Genomic DNA, 18,609 nt, shown 5'->3' with positions numbered 1-18,609 from the left:
GTTGTTGTTGTTGTTTAGATTATAACCTTTTTCTTTATTCAACATTTTATCCAGACCTCAATGTATAAAACAGATGAAAGCAAGGCATGGAGGTAAAGCAAGTGTTATTCCTATCAGCATGGCCTCCAACTCCTTTCAACCCCTTAGTCCTGAGACATCTCAGATGAAGGGCTGTGGACAGCACAATTCAAAAGCTCCTTGCTCTGAATCAATATGAATGAGATATTTCCTTCAAGGAATATATCAGTGTTACATAGGCCATCTAATACTAAAAACTCAGCCCCAGGCAGGATGCATGCAGTGATCCAGTACCTCTGGATGTTGTCCACAAGCCTGGCCAGGCGCTGCTGCCGGCCTGAAGGACTGAGACGTGTCTTTTCAGCCAAAGCCTTCATCAGCTGGAAATCAGAGGTTGCCTGGTCAGTCAGCCCTATTAAATGCAAATGAAGACAAAGTGAGAAAATGAACATAAGCAACTCAGCCCATCAAAGGCCCAGTTTAAACTTTTCCACTTGAATGCATTCACCATCTGTATAGCACATCCAATAGAAATGAAAACCACATATGTCATTTTAAGTTTCCTGGCAGCCACATTAAGAAAAGGCAAAAAAGAAACAGATGAAATTACTTTGAATAGTGTATATTATTTAGCCCAGTATATCCAACATATTATTGTTCCAACATGTAATCAACAGAAAACATTTATTGATGAGGTAGTTTCCTTCTTTTGTTTCATACTAAGCCTTTCAAATCTGGGCTGTGTTTTACACCTAAAGCACACCTCCTCTTAGTCTTTTAGTAGAGCTAGTCCCATTTCAAGTATTCAAAAACTCAAGTGCTACTGGCTACTGTATTGGGTCCTGCAGACCTACAATATCAGAACATCATTAAGAATGAGCACCCCTTAGGCCGGGCGCTGTGGCTCACGCCTGTAATCCCAGCACTTTGGGAGGCCAAGGCGGGTGGATCACCTGAGGTCGGGAGTTTGAGACCAGCCTGACCAACATGGAGAAACTCCCTCTCTACTAAAAATACAAAATTAGCCGGGCATGGTGGTGCTTGCCTGTAATCCCAGCTACTCAGGAGGTGGAGGCAGGAGAATCGCTTGAACCCGGGAGGCAGAGGTTGCAGTGAGCCAAGATCGCACCATTGCACTCCAGCCTGGGCAACAAGAGTGAAACTCTATCTCAAAAAAAAATAAAAAGAATGAACACACCCCTCCTTCAAGGATTATATCCTCATTAATTTTTCTTCCTTTCTTTTCTTTTTTTTTTTTTTTTGAGACAGAGTCTTGCTCTGTCACTCAGGCTGGAGTGCAATGGCCTGATTGCGGCCCACTGCAACCTCTGCCTCTCGGGTTCAAGTGATTCTTCTGCCTCAACCTCCTGAGTAGCTGGGATTACAGACACGTGTCACCATGCCCAGCTAGTTTTTTATTTTTAATAGAGATGGGGTTTCACCATGTTGGCCAGGCTGGTCTCGAACTCCTGACCTCAGGTGATCCACCTGCCTTGGCCTCCCAAAGTGCTAGGATTACAGGCGTAAGCCACCACGCCGGCCCTTCCTATTAATTTTTCAAATGGCAAAACAGATATATATGCATCATAACTGACTCAAGGAACACACAAATGCAAATTGTAGAAAGTCTTCCCTTCCTAGGCCTACCTGTTAGTCAAAAGAACATTGTTAAAAGTACTCGAGGCAGTTATTCAGATTTTACTGTATAATGAGGATTATATTCTGAAAATTCATGCAAAAAGTACTGATCATTCTGGCACCACTCTACTGATACACCTGAAGAAAATCTAAGTCACATTCCTTCCTATACTAGTAAATTCAAATAATGGCAAAGAGAAACTTGGTTTTAGGATGATATCAGGGGATCTATTTTACATCAAAGTAATACATGGAATATAAGAGATAAAGGAAATAGATTCCAAAGGGCACTCGATTCCCCCAACATGTCTCTATTATTGAATAAATTACTTAAAAGGCCCATCCTCCATGGGTTGAATCGATGTCCTGGCATTCAGGTAACTTAAAGAGGGTCTACCCACTGCCAAGCATCAGGGGCATGTATCCAGGAGCCTGACAGGGTATAAAACACAAACAGTACCTGTTAGAAAGCAGAGCTCAGGTATCAGGTGGGCGAGCCGAGCCTCACTGTTGTCATTTCTCTTCCTCTTTAACAGACTAACAAGCATGGGCTGATTTAGGTCAGATACAGTAATATCATACTGCTATAAAATGCAAGATTAATAAGAGAAAAGTTAACATGGAAGCACCGCCAGGTGAGCATACTTACATTCAACAAGGTGATCTTAACATTAATATATAAAAAAATCTAACCAATCCCATAGTTACCTACTTATTGCTACTTTCTTCCCAGGACCTATCTTGTATATCTGAGGGCCAGTTTTATTATTTTAATTATCTTTTCTAATGCAACACCATTAAAAATATCATTTCCCTGCTGTCTCTCAGTTTCAGCCAGATTCAGAATAGAATCCAGCTGGTTCTACACATAGTTCAATGACATCACTGGGACTGACTCAGAGCCAGCATTTCCACTACTGATGACTGAGGCAGACTGCCCCATGCTTAACTATCTGGCTCTAAACATCTATATTCATTTTGAAAATATCTATACACAAGCTGGAGGCGAGTTATATTGAGACAATCTCAGATTTCCCAAAAGAGCATGGCTGTCCTTACCTTCTAGAATAGTAGGATGTTACAGGGAAGCAGCCCTGAAGTCTGACAAATGTGAATTTGATCCCCAGCTCCTCTATTTGCTTGGGCTATGACACTGGGGAAGTGACTTAAGTTTCCTCATCTATGAAATAAGGATGCTCACAGGTGAAACAGTAGCTCACAGGTATCCTATGTAAACCACTAGCATGGGGTCCGGTTTATAATGAATCCCCAGCAACTGTTAGTTCATATTCCTCTCCCTTTGCCATCCTAAACTTCAATTTCAGCAGTCTCACCTTGGCAAAAGCTCATTTACCCTCCAACGACAAAGGTTACAATGAACACTCGTTTCCATTATAATTTAATCCACATTAGTGACAGAACAACTGGAATTATAATTTATAAAATGCCTGGGTATTGTGACGCTGAGATCAACAATCACAAAGAAGTCAAATGTGAGCATTTCTGTATTTCAAGAAAAACCTTGTCATTAAAATAAAAAACAAGTCAAGAATCTCATTTGAAAGTAGCAGGTGCAACTGATGCTATGGCTAAAAAGTTTGGAGAAGCCTTTATCCAGTGAGTTTGTATGCATGACTCCATTAATTTAGAACACATGGCGTGCTTACTGTGTTCCAGGAATGGCAGTGGATAAGAAGACAAAAGAGGCGCAGTCCCTGCCTTTCTGCATCAATACATTATCTACAAAGCGAGGTCCACAAGAAGCACAAAGAATGCTTAACAAAGCACAACAAAGCACAACAAACCGATGAAAGAGATACTATTATTGTCCCCTTCACAGATGAAAAAACACTGTGAAACATTAAGCAATCTTCCCAAGGCTCCATAGCTGGAAATTAGCACAGCTAGGATTGATGTGTTAAGACTCTGCTTATTATACCACTCAGTACTGGATCCCTGGGCTAGAGTGGGAGGGGCGGGGAGGAAGAGGAGATGGTGGTAGTGACACAATTATGGCTGGCAAATCAGGGAAGCCTCCATGCAGGTGGAGACCAAGAGAGGACCTTGAAGAAAACACGGGAGTATGGAGAGTCTCAGGTAACAGCTCCAACAAAATGAAGGCATCTTCCAGGAAGAAGGACTCTAGCTGGAGCATGGTCAAGAACTCTAGCCCCAGCCGGGCACGGTGGCTCACGCTTGTAATCCCAGCACTTTGGGAGGCCGAGGCGGGCGAATCACGAGGTCAGGAGATTGAGACCACGATGAAACCCCGTCTCTACTAAAAATACAAAAAATTAGCCGGGCGTGGTGGTGGGCGCCTGTAGTCCCAGCTATCTGGAGAGGCTGAGGCAGAAGAATGGCGTGAACCTGGGAGGCGGAGCTTGCAGTGAGCCGAGATTGCGCCACTGCACTCCAGCCTGGGCGACAGAGCGAGACTCCGTCTCAAAAAAAAAAAAAAAAAAAAAAAAGAACTCTAGCCCCTAAGCTGCTCCCACAAGGTAAATTTGACCGTCTCCCTTGCCCCAATTTTCTTAGCATTTGAAAATACTTGGTATGATAAGATAAAATAGAGAAATATAAAGGTCAATATCAGGATGTCTTCCACTTTGAAAACTGACTACATAATCATCAGTCTTTCTTTCCTGGGACAGGGAGGAGGGCATACTAGAAGTTGTCACAGTTTTCTTTCTTTTCCTCCCTAATTACAATATACATGCAGTGAAGCATAACTCATTTCAAAAAACAGTGACTGGGATTTTTACCATGATTCCCGTTTCAGAATGTCACAGGTCCTAAAATACTTCTGTTTAAATATGAACAAATTTAATCATGCAAGAAAGAAACCCGAATGTTTAACAAACTGTGGGTTTAATAAACACAGAACACATTTTATGCACAAGACGCTTTGCTAGATACTATGCATCAAGGATTAGCCAAACACCATCCTTGCTCTCCAAGGAACACGTGTTCAAGAAGCAATGTGATGAATGCACAGGTACTTAGAAAGGAGAACCGCTTGCTCTTCTACGTGTGTGACAGAAAGCAAAGTCAGACAGGACTTCACACTTGGCCTTGAAGCTAGGATTTGACCTAGGGGTAAAGGAGAAAGGTACAGCATGGCTTTCTGCAGATGCCTAGTGAACACACACAAAGGCTGAGGAAGGTGTAGGCCAGTGAGTGGATGGGGTGATAAAGGCATGGGGTGCATAGGAGGGATGCTGAGAAATATAAGAAAGAAAGAGGGGGCCAAACTATGCAGTGCTAGAGAGGAAGAAGCAGAGGATAGAAAAGGAGGAGCACGGTCTCCACTGTTCTCCCAGTGCTCACAAAGTGCAGGCACACTTCAATGCTCTGCATGCATAATTATCTTGTTCGGTTCTTACACTACACCCTGAAGGTAGACTATAGATAAATTTCCTTTACACCTGACACTCTGGGTTTAGGGATTTACCCAGGGTTACACAGCTGGAGCCAGGACCATCTTACTCCAGAGCTTATGCTTGTAATCAGATTTCTGGGCAGCACTTCAGAAAGATCTCTCTGATGGCTGTGAGGATGAGGGATCACAGTGAGGAGAGAGCTAGGGCATAAAGAGTGATGGTAGGGGGAGGGGGATCCATGAGATGGCCTGCATTAATACAGTGGGAACAGGGCTAGAAAAGAGAAAATTCACGGATAAAGGATACAGAACTCGTCTTGGTGACAAGTGAATGAGGAGGTTACTAACAGTGAAGAAGAGGAAGAAAGCAAAATCATTCCTGTCTGAGCTACAGAATTTCCAAGGAGAAACAGGAATGGGAAAGACAATTAATTCAGTCTGAATTATATTAGTTTGAGATGCCTGCAGGGTATTCATGCAAATATGTTCTGGAAATGGAGATGAATATCTAATTTGGGAATGAGGGCAAGGCAAAAACACTATATTTGAGCCATCTCAAAATACAATGAAAAGGTTCTATATGAGGGAACCATGGTGAATAATGGTTCCTTTGTGAGGAAGGAAGGAGGAAAATGTTAAAGGAGACTAAGATAGAACAACCTGAAAGTAGCGGAGAACCGCAGGGATGTGTCCCAGGAGTCAAGGAGGGAAGAGATCAGTTCCAGCCGGTGAGAGAGGTCACAGGTATCAAATGCACCGAAAGCCCTTTAGGATAAGAACAGTAACTGAACTTGACCTTTCTAGAACTACTTCTAAAGCAGCATAACTGGATACCAGACTGCTGAGGTTTCAGGAACGAAGAACGGAAAAGATGCTTGGAGCTAGTGTAAATGACTTTCTAAAGTTAGCTAAGGAGAAAAAGAGAGTTTTTCCTGAAAGTGTACAATGATCAAGAAAGGGTTTTTGTTTTTGTTTGTTTGTTTTAACCTGAATATTACTATACATTAAAGAGAAGGCGCTTTCAAAAGGAATTGAACATGGAAGATGAAGGGTAGGGATAACCGTTGCAAATGGGACTAGAGCTTCCAGAGGCAGCAAGAGATTCCATCAATAGTTTCTTGAGTATCTAATATGCGCAAAGCACTGAGCTAGTCCTGGGAATCCAAAAATAAGGAGCCCCCTCCTCAGAGCTCAATGTCTAGGATGGGGCTCAGACCATTCGTGTGGTGCCTGTGATGACCTGAGACAGGGAGGGGATCCTGGGAGGAATGCTGTGGGGCTCCCTTGAGACCTGATGGCTGAGCTGAGTATGCAAGCGTGTCTAGTGTTCGTCTGGCTGTGAAGGCGTATCCAGGAAAAGGAAGCAACATGTGTGAAAATGCACAGGAGAGAAACTGAGTCACAGAATCACAAGAGGCAATTACATCAGAGCCAGGGAAGGGAGCAGGCGAATGGGAAGAGATGAGGCTTTAAAGACAGGATCTGGCCACATCATAAGGAGCCTTGGACACTCTGCTAAGGGGCTTACGTGTGGTCCTAAGGCAATAAGGAGACATGGAAATATATTAACATTGGGAGCAGTGTGATCAGATACGCTTTAAAGGGAGATTACTCAGACTACAGGAAGAAAACAGGAGATAGGATGAGGGTCAACAGGAGACTGGGAGGGTGGGGACAAAGGAGAGATAAGTCAGAGAATCAGGTCAGAGGCAGACTCAGCCCACAATCTGGGGGACCTCTGAGACTTGGAATAAGGAAACTTCTCTGAGGTAAAAGGAAAGGAGATAGAGATGAATGAAGAAAAGTCCTACCTGCTTGTAGTAATCCACATAGGTGATCTCGGTGCCATCCCGCTTCTGAAAGGTGTGTGTGGGCTTCACTGACCAGTCAATGTCATCAATGAAGTAGGTCCTGTTATTGTATCTGCCAAATATAAAAAGTCTTTAAATTTTTTTTAATCATCTGACATAAGCAGCTACTTCACCACACTTTTAATTCAACACATAAGATAGACTACAGAATGTCAGAAATTATGAAAACAATAAAACAAGAATATTCACTTTTTAAAAAATACTCAGCTCTTATCTGAAAAGGGCATTCCTTACAGGAAGACTTCTGTCCACATTCCAACAAAACCTATGCGAAAGTCCTTAGACCACAGTCTATTTTCCTCACTGATAGATACTCTAACTTCAGGTAAATCATTCTTAAATGTCCAGAGGCTGAAGCATTGCTCAAAACTTTCCCATTATCTTCTGCTGTCACTCAGAGTTTCTGACCTCCCAGGTAGTTTTTCTGACAAAAAAGCACCAAAAGAAGGCCAATCAACCCACAATGCTGGCGTCTTGCTTAACCTCCCCGCTAGGGCTGGCCCTTGGCAAAACTACAAAACACGTTAGCTAAGATTATTCTAAGCTCCTCCTCCCCTTCAGCACTTTGTAGCCTGGACTGTCCTCTGACCCAGCCTAGGGGCAGAAACTACCACAGCAGGTTTCTCTAGAGCTCTTGATTCTTTGCAAGATGACTTTGAAATGTGATAAGCTAATCCATCAAGATCATGACAGGAGGATAAGAGGGTAGCCTTCTCATACCAAGTAGTGTGGAATCCAGCCAGTCCCACCCCTCTGCTATATATCCCAGAAAAACAAGTTTAAGTGGAAATTCTAAGCCAGAACAGAAGGCTAACAAGTCCCCTAAAAGAAGTATTCTTGCAGCCATAAAAAGGAACAGGATCATGTCCTTTGCAGGGACACGGATGGAGCTGGAAGCCATTATCCTCAGCAAACCAAGGCAGGAACAGAAAACCAAACACCGCATGTTCTCACTTATAAGTGGGAGCTGAACAATGAGAACACATGGACACGAGGAGGGGAACAACACACACTGGGGCCTCTCAGGGGATAGGGTCGGGGAGAGGGAGAGCATTCTGAAAAATAGCTAATGCATGCTGGATTTAACACCTAGGTGATGGGTTGATAGGTGCAGCAAACCACCATGGCACACTTTTACCTGTGTAACAAACCTGCACATTCTGCACATATATCCCAAAACTTAAAATAAAAAAATTTTAAAAAGTATTCTTGGACTAGCAGCAGTATATGGTGAGCTTTTTAGTACTCAGGAAGTTATCTAAATTTTTCGTGTTTAACTCAGTTCAAGGTGCAATGAGGGCAAATTTTATAAACATAAACCTAGAGGTTGCAAAGAAGTAAAATGTGGTCTCAACTTAAAAGATTCCTGAATCTAATAAAGAAGGTGAGACATGGAACTAACCTTTTGTCCTGTAAAATGAAATCAAATGGCCACAACAAGGTAGCCATAAGCAAAGGGTTATGGGTGCAGCCCAGGGGAAGAAACTGAGTAATTCCAACTGAGTAGGCAAATGGAGGTGTCAGAAAAGCCAGGACATTGGAATTGGGCTTTGTGAAAACTGAAGTTTAAAGGCAGAATTTGGGGTAGGGAATCCAGGCAACTGAAGTGAAGTGAATTGAACTGAACTGAAGCATGAAAAGTCAGACCGTTGGGGGTTAGAATAGAGAGTGGCATTGGGGGAAACGAGGGTACAGCAAGCGAGAATTTGGAGCTTGTGGACAGTATGGAATGCCACACAAGGACGTGTGAACTCCAGACAACAAAATAACCAGGTCTTCTAAACAGATGAGTAAACGGATTAGATCTGTGATATCGGGCCAATACTCCAACACTATTCCTATTTCCAAATACCATCAATGATTGATTTCTGAAGAAAAGTTTATTTAGACGCGGGCTTGTACCTTGTAAGGACAATGAGCCCTATTAGCTGCTTCTCACACGCCTGGGTGAAACAGGACAAGCCAGTTCTTTGACAGAGAGCAGTCATGAATTCCAGAACCGTCTCATTCCGGAGGACTTTGTAACTCACATCAGCGCTAAACAGGAGTTTGCTTTCAAAATATGATACAGAAATGGCAAACCCAGGCCAAAGGGATAATCTTTAAAAACAAAAAAGAAAAAAAGGAATATTGTCAATGTTATACCGGAAACACAATAAAGATTTTTAAATGGTGATTTTCTGTTCTAATTCTCGAGATCTTAACAAGATAATTTTTTTCTTTAGTCTGATTTCTTCCAGTTGTTGACTGAAAACTTTTTTTCAGCTGCAGTGTCTTTAAGCATACATTTAGGATAAAATACCTTACTGTAAAGCAGTTTCTCAGCCTTGGCGCCACTGACATTTTGAACTGGATAATTCTTTGTTAGGGACCATCCTGTGTACTGTAGGATGTTTGGCAGCATCTCCCTGGCCTCTACCCACTAGATGCCAGTAGCAGCCTCCCAGCTGTGACAACCAAAAACGTCTCCAGACAATACAAAATGTTCCCTGAAGAGGGGGGGAAATGTCCCTGCCTAAGAACAATAACTATAGGAATAATACATTTATGGAGTGATCTGTCCCCGCATGAAAACATCTAGGTTCAGAAAAGCACCCCAATTCAAAGGTGAGGGCAGTGGGTAGATTTAATGATGAGATTAAGAAATACAGAAGTGATATCACAAACAGATATACAAGAGAAACCAGAACACAGCCTACAGTTTCTTCTCACATAAACTTAAAAATCTTGAATAAGAAGTTACAGAAATGGCATGAAATAATAGACTACTATTTTTAAAAATAATTCCAGTTTATATTTTGTGGACTATAAGTAGTCACTGTGATACTAAGCCAGCCTCCAGGACAGGCATATGTGCTGAGCACCTAGGGCAGTTTAGTACAATCAGCACCTATGAGATTTCCTAATCCGGGTGGACAGATTAGTGACAAGGACGAATTGGGTGCTTTATAGAGAGCATGCTGACACTCTGAATGAACATATGCAAACTCCGTCATTTTTCCTTCACCAGGCAGAAGGCCAAACACCCCACTCCCATTTTCTATCTTTTATGCACTTCTCCCTTTATGTATCTACGTTTGGGCTACCAGTTGCCTCTCTGTCTATGGTTTGACCACAGTATTTTTGAGAGCTAAGTAACAACCAGTTCAAAACATAGCTGACCACTTTCCCTGAAGCCTTGAATTCCCAGTTTAGGTAGAAATTCTGCAGGTGTTCATAAGAATTCTATCCCTTACCAGAGTTATTTGGTTGGCTTCTCTTTCTGACACGCACTGCCCTGACGATTTCATGTCAACCACTCTGGTTGTGCTAACAACCTTTCAACAACAAAATACAGCTCATCCTGCTTTCATTATTACTTATTACACACAGAAAATTCAGTTTCTGAATTCCTTCTAGGATTTGTGATAATTATCTATCACAATAATATAAGAAAACAAAGCTGCTAGCTTCACGTTCACACGTACCATTTTATTAAAAAAACTTGAAAATTAAAACAATTCATTACACCTCATATTACAGAGTCTCTCACAGGAGGCATAATGGTATAATCTTGCATCATAAATTATGTTGCTCACATTGTAATAATTTCGGAGTAACAGAAAATATAAGTAAACCTACTTGTGCTGGGGAATTTCCATTGGCTCTGAAGGATTATAGAAGTTCCGTCCAATTTGGTACATGGACAACTTTTTGAGGATCCTGCAAGTATATTTTTTTTAATTTTTGGTAAATATTAGTAACACTGTAAGTCTAAGTTCATACCCTTACTGAACATAATGTTAAAAATATATAGGAAATACAGACCTCTCATTCTCATAGCACTGCAAGGTTTAGATACTAAATATACATATGAATGTCTATAAAGAACTACCACTTCTTCATATTTGAGAATACTACAACTGAAATTATTTTTATCTGTCTGGGTTTAGCTGCAGTGACAAATATGTGGTCAATTAGCCATTATGGCTGAAGTAGTAACATTCTGGTTAGCTTGGATGGGGTGAGATAAGCCATGCCTGCAGGCCTTTTTGACCTCTTCCCTACTTGGAGATGAGGACCTTATTTCTTTTTTTTTTGAAATGGAGTTTTGCTCTTGTTGCCCAGGCTAGAGTGCAATGGCATGATCTCAGCTCACTGCAACCTCCGCCTCCTGGGTTAAGCGATTCTCTTGCCTCAGCCTCTGCAGTAGCTGGGATTACAGGCAAGAGTGCCACCACGCCCGGCTAATTTTGTATTTTTGGTAGAGACGAGGTTTCTCCGTGTTGGTCAGGCTGGTCTCGAACTCCTGACCTCAGGTGATCTGCCTGCCTCTGCCTCCCAAAGTGCTGGGATTACAGGTGTGAGCCACTGGCCCGGCTGAGGATCGTATTTCTAATGAGGCTGCTCAGGCTCCCCAGGTGCTGCCAAATGACCAAGACTGTGTCTTCAGCAAGTAATCCTGGTCACCTTAGGAATTTGACCTACATGGGGGTTTCAAGTCAGGAAACAAGGGTTCCAACTGTGATTTTGGCTGCCAAATTGTCACTAAGCCTAAGCCCCCTTCTCTTAAAAATAAGGATTTTAATAGCACTTGCCTCAGGGTGCTCTAGTGAGGGTAAAGTAAGATAAAAGACAAGTGAAAGAACTTCCTCACTGAGAAGCATCTTCCAAATGTCAGCATGCAAGACTGGCTTCTGAAGAGGTGATATGCAGTAAGCTGAGGCTCCAATATGACCAAAAGGTGCTGGACAAGACATCTGACTAGAATTAGGAATTAGGACATCTGAGTGGGGGAAGTTCCTTGATGTGCCCTTACGACTCAGGAAATCCCCAAACTTCCCCATCTTCATGCCTTCCAGAGGTCACCGTTGAACAACGGACTTGCCTGTAAGGTTTCTAACAGATCATCTTAATCATCCACACTAGCAGCATGTAAAACAGTGGTTCTCAAGCTTCAGTGTATCCTAAAAATGTGAATTTTCAGGCCTGTCTGTGAACTTCTGTTTACTAACTAGACTCAGTGAAGGTCCAGGGAATATGCCTTTTATGAAGCTCCACTCCACCCCTAAGAAGACGCTGGAGTATGTGATCCTTAGACCAGTCTGCAGAACACTGAAGAGCTGAGCTACAACCCATGTAGCTGTGGGGGAAAGAAGTGGGCTGAGGGTGGAGCCAGGGCAGAAGGCAGACAGTGATCTTCTTTCCTAAATCAATCGGCTAGGAGAAAAACAAATTCTTCAGTTTATTAAGCCAAACTTGCTAAGTTTGCTAAATGAACTTTCAAGTCTGGGAAAAGACACAGAAAAAGAAGAAAAGGAACAAGGTACCCTCCCTGCTACCAGTGAGACAGCAATACTCCCCGTATTATTTGTCTCAACTTAGGATAATACTGGATATTAACAGTTTGTGCCACTGAGTGGCTGTAATGGGCTGCATTGCACGTTATTGTTCATGTATGAGAAGGTACTTGAGAAATTGCCCTAACGGTGGCATCACTGCTGGCACACTGCCTACAAAATGGTTGATTATTTTAATACCCAGGCTCTATGCTGAAAGGTATAATTAGCCCAAATTAAATTCACATTTCCAGTGCCTTACTTTCTGAAGATGATATTGAAGACCTGGATGCACACGGGAGAACTTGATGGCAGCTCCCTCTTTAGGGTGATAGTCATCTTTATAGTCTCGCCTCTTTGAGTTTCACTTGACAATTCTGTGACCTGGGAAAGAGAGATACTTAATATGCACCTTACAAATTATCCCCAAGTGTGCAGAATGCAGATTATAAAGCCATCACAATGTAATATGCATTAACAAAAACAAAACTGCAGGTAGTTAGTATGTGAGTAATAACCTAATCATCACATTATGTTCAGAGGGCTTTTTTTCTCTGTATCTTGCCAATCCTAAAAAAACAACACATCTCTCTACTCTCTAACTTCTTAAGGGAGAATTAAAGCCAGACTCATGGTTCAAAGTTTGGTCCAAAGAGAGTTCCAGAGCAGTGGTTGTTGATCTTTCTAGGGAGCGGGAGGGAGATGGGTCACAAATTATTTTGAGAGTCTGATAAAAGTTACAGATATTTCTCAATAAAATTTCACACACACACACACATATATATACATATATATACACATATATACATATATACACATATATACACATATATACATATATATACACATATATACACATATATACATATATATATATATCTATATATATACACACACACCACAACAGTGTACATAATTGTACCCATTTTCAGGGTATTCATTGATACTCAGAAGCCCACTGGTGGACTGTCCTGCCCATCCCAAGTTCATGGATTCCAGAGGACAGCCTCCCAAAGTCTGTTTATAATGTAGAAGAGCAGAGAACAAGAGAGAAGGAAAGAAAGGAGAGAGGATAAATGAGACGGAAAGTAAACATAGGGAGAGAGAGGAATAAGTGGTGGAAATTAGAACAGATCAGAAATCTGATTTTATAAATTGCTGAAAGGTCTAGAGAAATCCTAGAGTCCTTATAACCTGGAACAATGTTCTAGCAACATAATGAACGCATGAATATGATTCTATAACAGCTCCCACTAAATTTAAAGCTTCTTGAACCAGAAAGGACTCAGAATAGGTTCTTGAAATAAAGGAATATACAAATCAGTCAATAAATATCAATCAATGATCATGGATTTTTCAAAGGGATAAGCAATTAGATAAAGTCAGCTAAGTAGCAAGCATTTATGTATTCTGTCTCTACTCTCTACAGCTACAGTATGGTTTTAACCACTTTTAGGTTGCATCAAGAATGTAAGGCAGGAACCAGTCACTGCATAGAAACAAAGAGAAACTGATCTTTTCACAGGGATGTAAGATTTCATCGAGATAATTTCTTGCTTCAGATAAAATTGTACAGAAATCAGAGGTGGACAGCTATAGAAAGAGCTCATCAACATGGGGAGAACTCTGGCAGACAGAAGGGATGCCCACCTCTCAAACTGCTGCAGGGGCTTTGGAACAAAGGATTAAGACAACAAAGGATGTCTTAATCCTCTGGGATGAGTGGTTGAGGGGAGGTGGCAGCAGATGGTCTTAGGAACTGCATTTTCAACAACCACCTAAGATCAAACTCTTCAGCCCCCCTTGTACCTCTCCCACCAAACACCCACTCCTCCTTCACTTCCTACATCTCTTATTGGACCTCAGACCCTCCAGTCCCCAGGCTGCTAACCGCAGAGTAAACTTTCACTTCTCCTCCTCAATTCACAATCTAATCAGATGGCAAGTCTTACTGTATCTACACCAGGAATGTCTCTGATCTAACTCAGCTGTTCCAATACCATTACTTACCACAGTGCTTAAGAGCACATGATGTGGAATTGGATGGACCCTGGTCTTCTGCCCCTTACAGCTGGTGTGATGTGGAACACCTTTCTGGTACTGAGTCTAACTAAAGTCACAGGGTTGTGACGATTAAATGAAATAATGCATTGATTTTATTTCCATCCATTGCACAGGCACTCAGGAATTCAAATAAATAGCAGCACTTTGTATCTCTTTTCAAGCCCTTTTGACACCCTGCCTACACTATTTCAGTGGCAGTTTACTATTCCCACCTCCTTCTGTAAACCATTCAATAGGATGTGATCAGAGTAACTGTAATTTAACACAGCTGCCATAGAAATGCTCTCTCAAAGTCTTCAGTGATCCATGGAAGAGTTTCTGTTCCTTGACAGGACATTTAAAGTTCTCTTTACCTTTGAAATCACAATTTCCACACCTTCCTGGCTAGACCTGAATGAGCGAAAGTTTCTAAAATATGGCCCTCACTTCCCATCATTGCATGTTTGCCTCTTCTGCCTAGGAATCCCATATTTCCCACTGTCCACCTCACTGATCAAAATCCTAAACAAGGAACTATCACTCTCGCTGAAGTGTCCTGCTAGAAATAATCTTGCCTTTCATCAAGCTCTCTCTGACAACCTTGGGCAAGATGTTTATCCTCACTAGGCCCCAAGGGTGATGACAGGATTAAATCAGATCATGCTATAAAGAGGCTGGCAGGCTGGGCACGGTGGCTCATGCCTGTAATCCCAGCACTTTGGGAGGCTGAGGCAGGTGGATCACCTGAGGTCAGAAGTTTGAGACCAGCCTGGCCAACGTGGTGAAACCCCATCTCTACTAAAAATACAAAAATTAGCCGGGTGTGGTGGCAGGTGCCTATAATCCCAGCTACTCAGGAGGCTGAGGCAGGAGAACTGCTTGAAACCCGGGAGGCGGAGGTTGCAGTGAACCAAGATCATACCATTGCACTCCAGCCTGGGTGACAAGAGCAAAACTCCATCTCAAAAAAAAAAAAAAAAAGAGCCTGGCAGAGTAAGTGATCAACACATGTAATCTGATAGGTGTAATTGGTAGTAGCAGTGGTGGTAGCAGCTACTCGTGGGACACAAAGTATAGATCTGCTCAAGAGAGAGATGTTGGGGATAACCTGGAGAACAAAGAAGGACAGTACTTAACACAGTGCTCAATAAATGTTAGCATAATAAAGATACTAATTATTATAACACTTATTTCATTCTACCTTACGTAGTATTTATTTGTAAAGAACTCTGATTCGAAATTGAAATTTTGGAGAACAAGTACTCTGTTTTATTTATCTTTGTTTGCTCCATGGTCGCAACACACTGCCAGGTTCAGAGTAGGCTCTTTGTAAGTATATGAGAGTGGCAAATAGATGTGGACATGAATAGCAACACCAGTCTGGCTGCAGGTGCACAGATGGGGCCTAGACAGTGGAAGGCTAGGAGGCAGCTGAACAGGAATCCTGGAACTCCTAGGAGTTCAATGCGTCAACTAGTGGCCGAGATGTTTCAACTTAAATAAGCATCCTAGGACACATGTAGGGGATGATGAGGATGCAGAATTAAGCCTTAGTCAATACCAAGATCAGAATAAAAAGGTGAGAGTAGCAGTATCTTCATTGGGACACTTTCTTTTGCACTGTAACTGGGTGACAGGTCATATGTTTATAAGAAATACGACAACACTATTCTGTTTAAACCTAGTATCCCCTATATCTGGGAAATAAAATAAACAGGCCTGATTTGTCACACCATGTTTTTATGGTCTATTTTCTCACTTGCCTCCTTGTTAGGATCCATCCCCAGCAACAGAAAGGTGTTTGACACATACTACATGTTCATTTTGAATGAGAAATGAGTAGCAGTGACATATTCTTAGCATTTGTAGAGTATATGTTCTCCATTCTGTTTAGGTACAATGGAAGTAAGCTGGACACTTCAAGGGTAGTATTTAATAATTTCAACATATCTAAATTTCTAAACTAGTGCTAGAAATGTATCTGCAAGAACAAGATCATTTTTAATGATAACAACAGACTTGAAATATATCATTTAAGTATGAGAAGCCATATTAGCATGCTATCAGCATCTGGTCATAGGACAAAGAATTGAAGGATCAATAAAAAATTATGGTGAATAAAAATGTTTCTTAATTTACAGATCCAGATTTTCTAAGCCATTAAATTTAACCATATGGTACAATTTTAATGTTCCATATCCAATGCAACAATCACTCAAGCAGCTCCTATAGATCTCAGGGTCTTATAAAAGGCAAAAGGCCCAAGAGTGCTAAGAAACACATTTCTTGAGGAAATTCACAAAGACTTACCTAGAGTCTAAAAATTTAAATCTAAGCTATTGGTACCATACTCTGCAAACAGCTGAACTAAGGGACTAAGATTTCTAAGGGATAGAAGCATAAAATTTTAATCCAATGCTCTGTTTTAATTTTTCACACAGAAATTGGTTCTTTTTTTCTTGTAGTAATTGTAACATTGTTTTAGAACAAAATGTATGTTAAAAACATCCATACCATCTTCATTTTAGGACTAAAGATGTCAAATGTGTAAAAAAGTGGATAAAGGAATATGAAATACACAATAGCTATTTCCAATGGTTGCATTAAAAAAACTTTAAAAATTGATATAAATAACTCATAATTTCATATGATAGAGAAAGTAGTTAAATAAATGGCAATTCTAGAATCAAAAATTGATGTAAAATTATTTGGACATACAGGCACAAGGGTGCAGGAGCAAAAAAAAAAAGGTAGAATTAATTTAAAGTTATGAAGCCATAGGCCAAATGGTGTTTCTTAGTCTTGCCTATTTTGGGAATTATTTTTTAAGGTGCCTATTTCAAGGACACTTACAGCTCTTATTTTTAAAATACCAGACCACCAGCTTCATAATTAAGAAATCAATTACTCGTGAAATCTTAATTAGGAAGTCTTTTTTTAGCTCTCAGGCAAGGGAACAGGAAAAAGGAAAAGGAGTGAGTCACTCATTCCAATTGTCATGAAAATCAACTAATCTCTTAAATAAGTATCTATCAGAGGACCTCAAAAAGTTCATGGAAAATATGTATTATGAAAAAACTATGCATGGATTTCAAAAATTTTGCACCAAAATAAACTCATATTAACAGGATCCAGTGTGAGACACTAAGAATAAGACCTCAATTTGAAAAGAGCCCCTGTCAGAGCAATATGAATTCTGCTAAGATTGAAGCCAGAACAGACATTAAATTTTTGGCAATACTTGGGTAGAAGAATGGCAAAATCATTGATGTATAATGAAAAGTTTATGGGAACAATGCCCCAAAGAAATCAGCAGTTTACAAATGGATAACTCATCTTAAGAAGGGATGAGACAATGTTGAAGATGAAGCCTGCTGCAGACCATCTATACAGATTTGCAAGGAAAAAAAAATTCATCTTGTTCATGCCCTAATTGAGAAGACCAAAGATTAACAGCAGAAACAATAGCCAACACCACAGATATCTCAATTTGTTTAGCTTATACAATTCTGACTAAAAAATTAAGGTTGAGCAAACTTTCCATTCGACGCTTGTCAAATTCATTGCATTCAGATCAGCTGCAGATAAGAGCAGGGCCGTCAATAAAAATTTTAAATAAATGGTATTAAGATCCTGAAGCATTTCTTCAAAATATTGTAAGAGGAGATGAAACCTGGCTTTACCAGTACGTTCCTGGAGACAAAGCACAATCAGGGCAATTGCTACTGAGAGGTGGAAGTGGTCCAGTCAAAGCAAAAGCCAACCCATCAAGAGCAAAGGTCATGGCAATAGTTTCTTGAGATGCTCAAGGCATTCTGCTTGTTGACTTTTGGGATGGCCAAAGAATGGTAACATCCGCTTATTATGAAAGTGTTTTGAGAAATTTTGCCAAAGCTTGAGCAGAAAAATGGCCAGGAAAGCTTCCCTGGAGAGCACCACAACAATGCTTCTGCTCATTCTTCTCAACAAACAAGGGTAAGTTTGCAAAAGTTTCAATGGGAAATCATTAGGCATCCACTTTACTGCTGATTTGGCTCCTTCTGACTTTTTTGTTTTATAATCTTAAAATATCTGTAAAGGGCACCCATTTTTCTTTCGTTAATAAGCTAAAAAAGACTGCACTGACATGGTTAAATTCCCAGGACGCTTAGTTCTCTAGGGATGGACTAAATGGCTGATATCATTGCTTATAAAAGTGTCTTGACCTTGGTAAAACTCTTGGTAAGAAATAAAGGTAGTGGCCGGGCGCGGTGGCTCATGCTTGTAATCCCAGCACTTTGGGAGGCCGAGGCGGGCGGATCACGAGGTCAGGAGATCGAGACCACGGTGAAACCCCGTCTCT

General features: G+C 41.1%; 2 protein-coding genes across 2 annotated transcripts in view; one reads left to right on the top strand and one right to left on the bottom strand.

Annotated features, from left to right (window-relative positions):
• Window positions 1-18,609, top strand: part of MRE11 (MRE11 homolog, double strand break repair nuclease) — a 353,252-nt gene that overhangs the window by 158,607 nt on the left and 176,036 nt on the right. The gene's annotated exons all lie outside the window — the stretch shown is intronic.
• The window catches only part of PIWIL4 (piwi like RNA-mediated gene silencing 4), a 60,511-nt gene that overhangs the window by 26,329 nt on the left and 15,573 nt on the right, over window positions 1-18,609 (bottom strand). The window contains exons 5-10 of the mRNA XM_032167177.2: window positions 12,487-12,608; window positions 10,528-10,608; window positions 8,809-9,006; window positions 6,847-6,958; window positions 2,117-2,240; window positions 313-430 (exon numbers count right to left, since the gene is read on the bottom strand). Of these exons, the coding sequence (XP_032023068.1) occupies window positions 313-430; window positions 2,117-2,240; window positions 6,847-6,958; window positions 8,809-9,006; window positions 10,528-10,608; window positions 12,487-12,608 (755 nt within the window). The remainder of the gene's footprint in view (window positions 1-312; window positions 431-2,116; window positions 2,241-6,846; window positions 6,959-8,808; window positions 9,007-10,527; window positions 10,609-12,486; window positions 12,609-18,609) is intronic.

The sequence above is a fragment of the Hylobates moloch genome, unplaced genomic scaffold (assembly GCF_009828535.3).
Source record: "Hylobates moloch isolate HMO894 unplaced genomic scaffold, HMol_V3 SCAFFOLD_11, whole genome shotgun sequence".
In the NCBI taxonomy this organism is placed as follows: domain Eukaryota; kingdom Metazoa; phylum Chordata; class Mammalia; order Primates; family Hylobatidae; genus Hylobates; species Hylobates moloch.
This window is presented reverse-complemented; position numbering and strand designations above follow the sequence as displayed.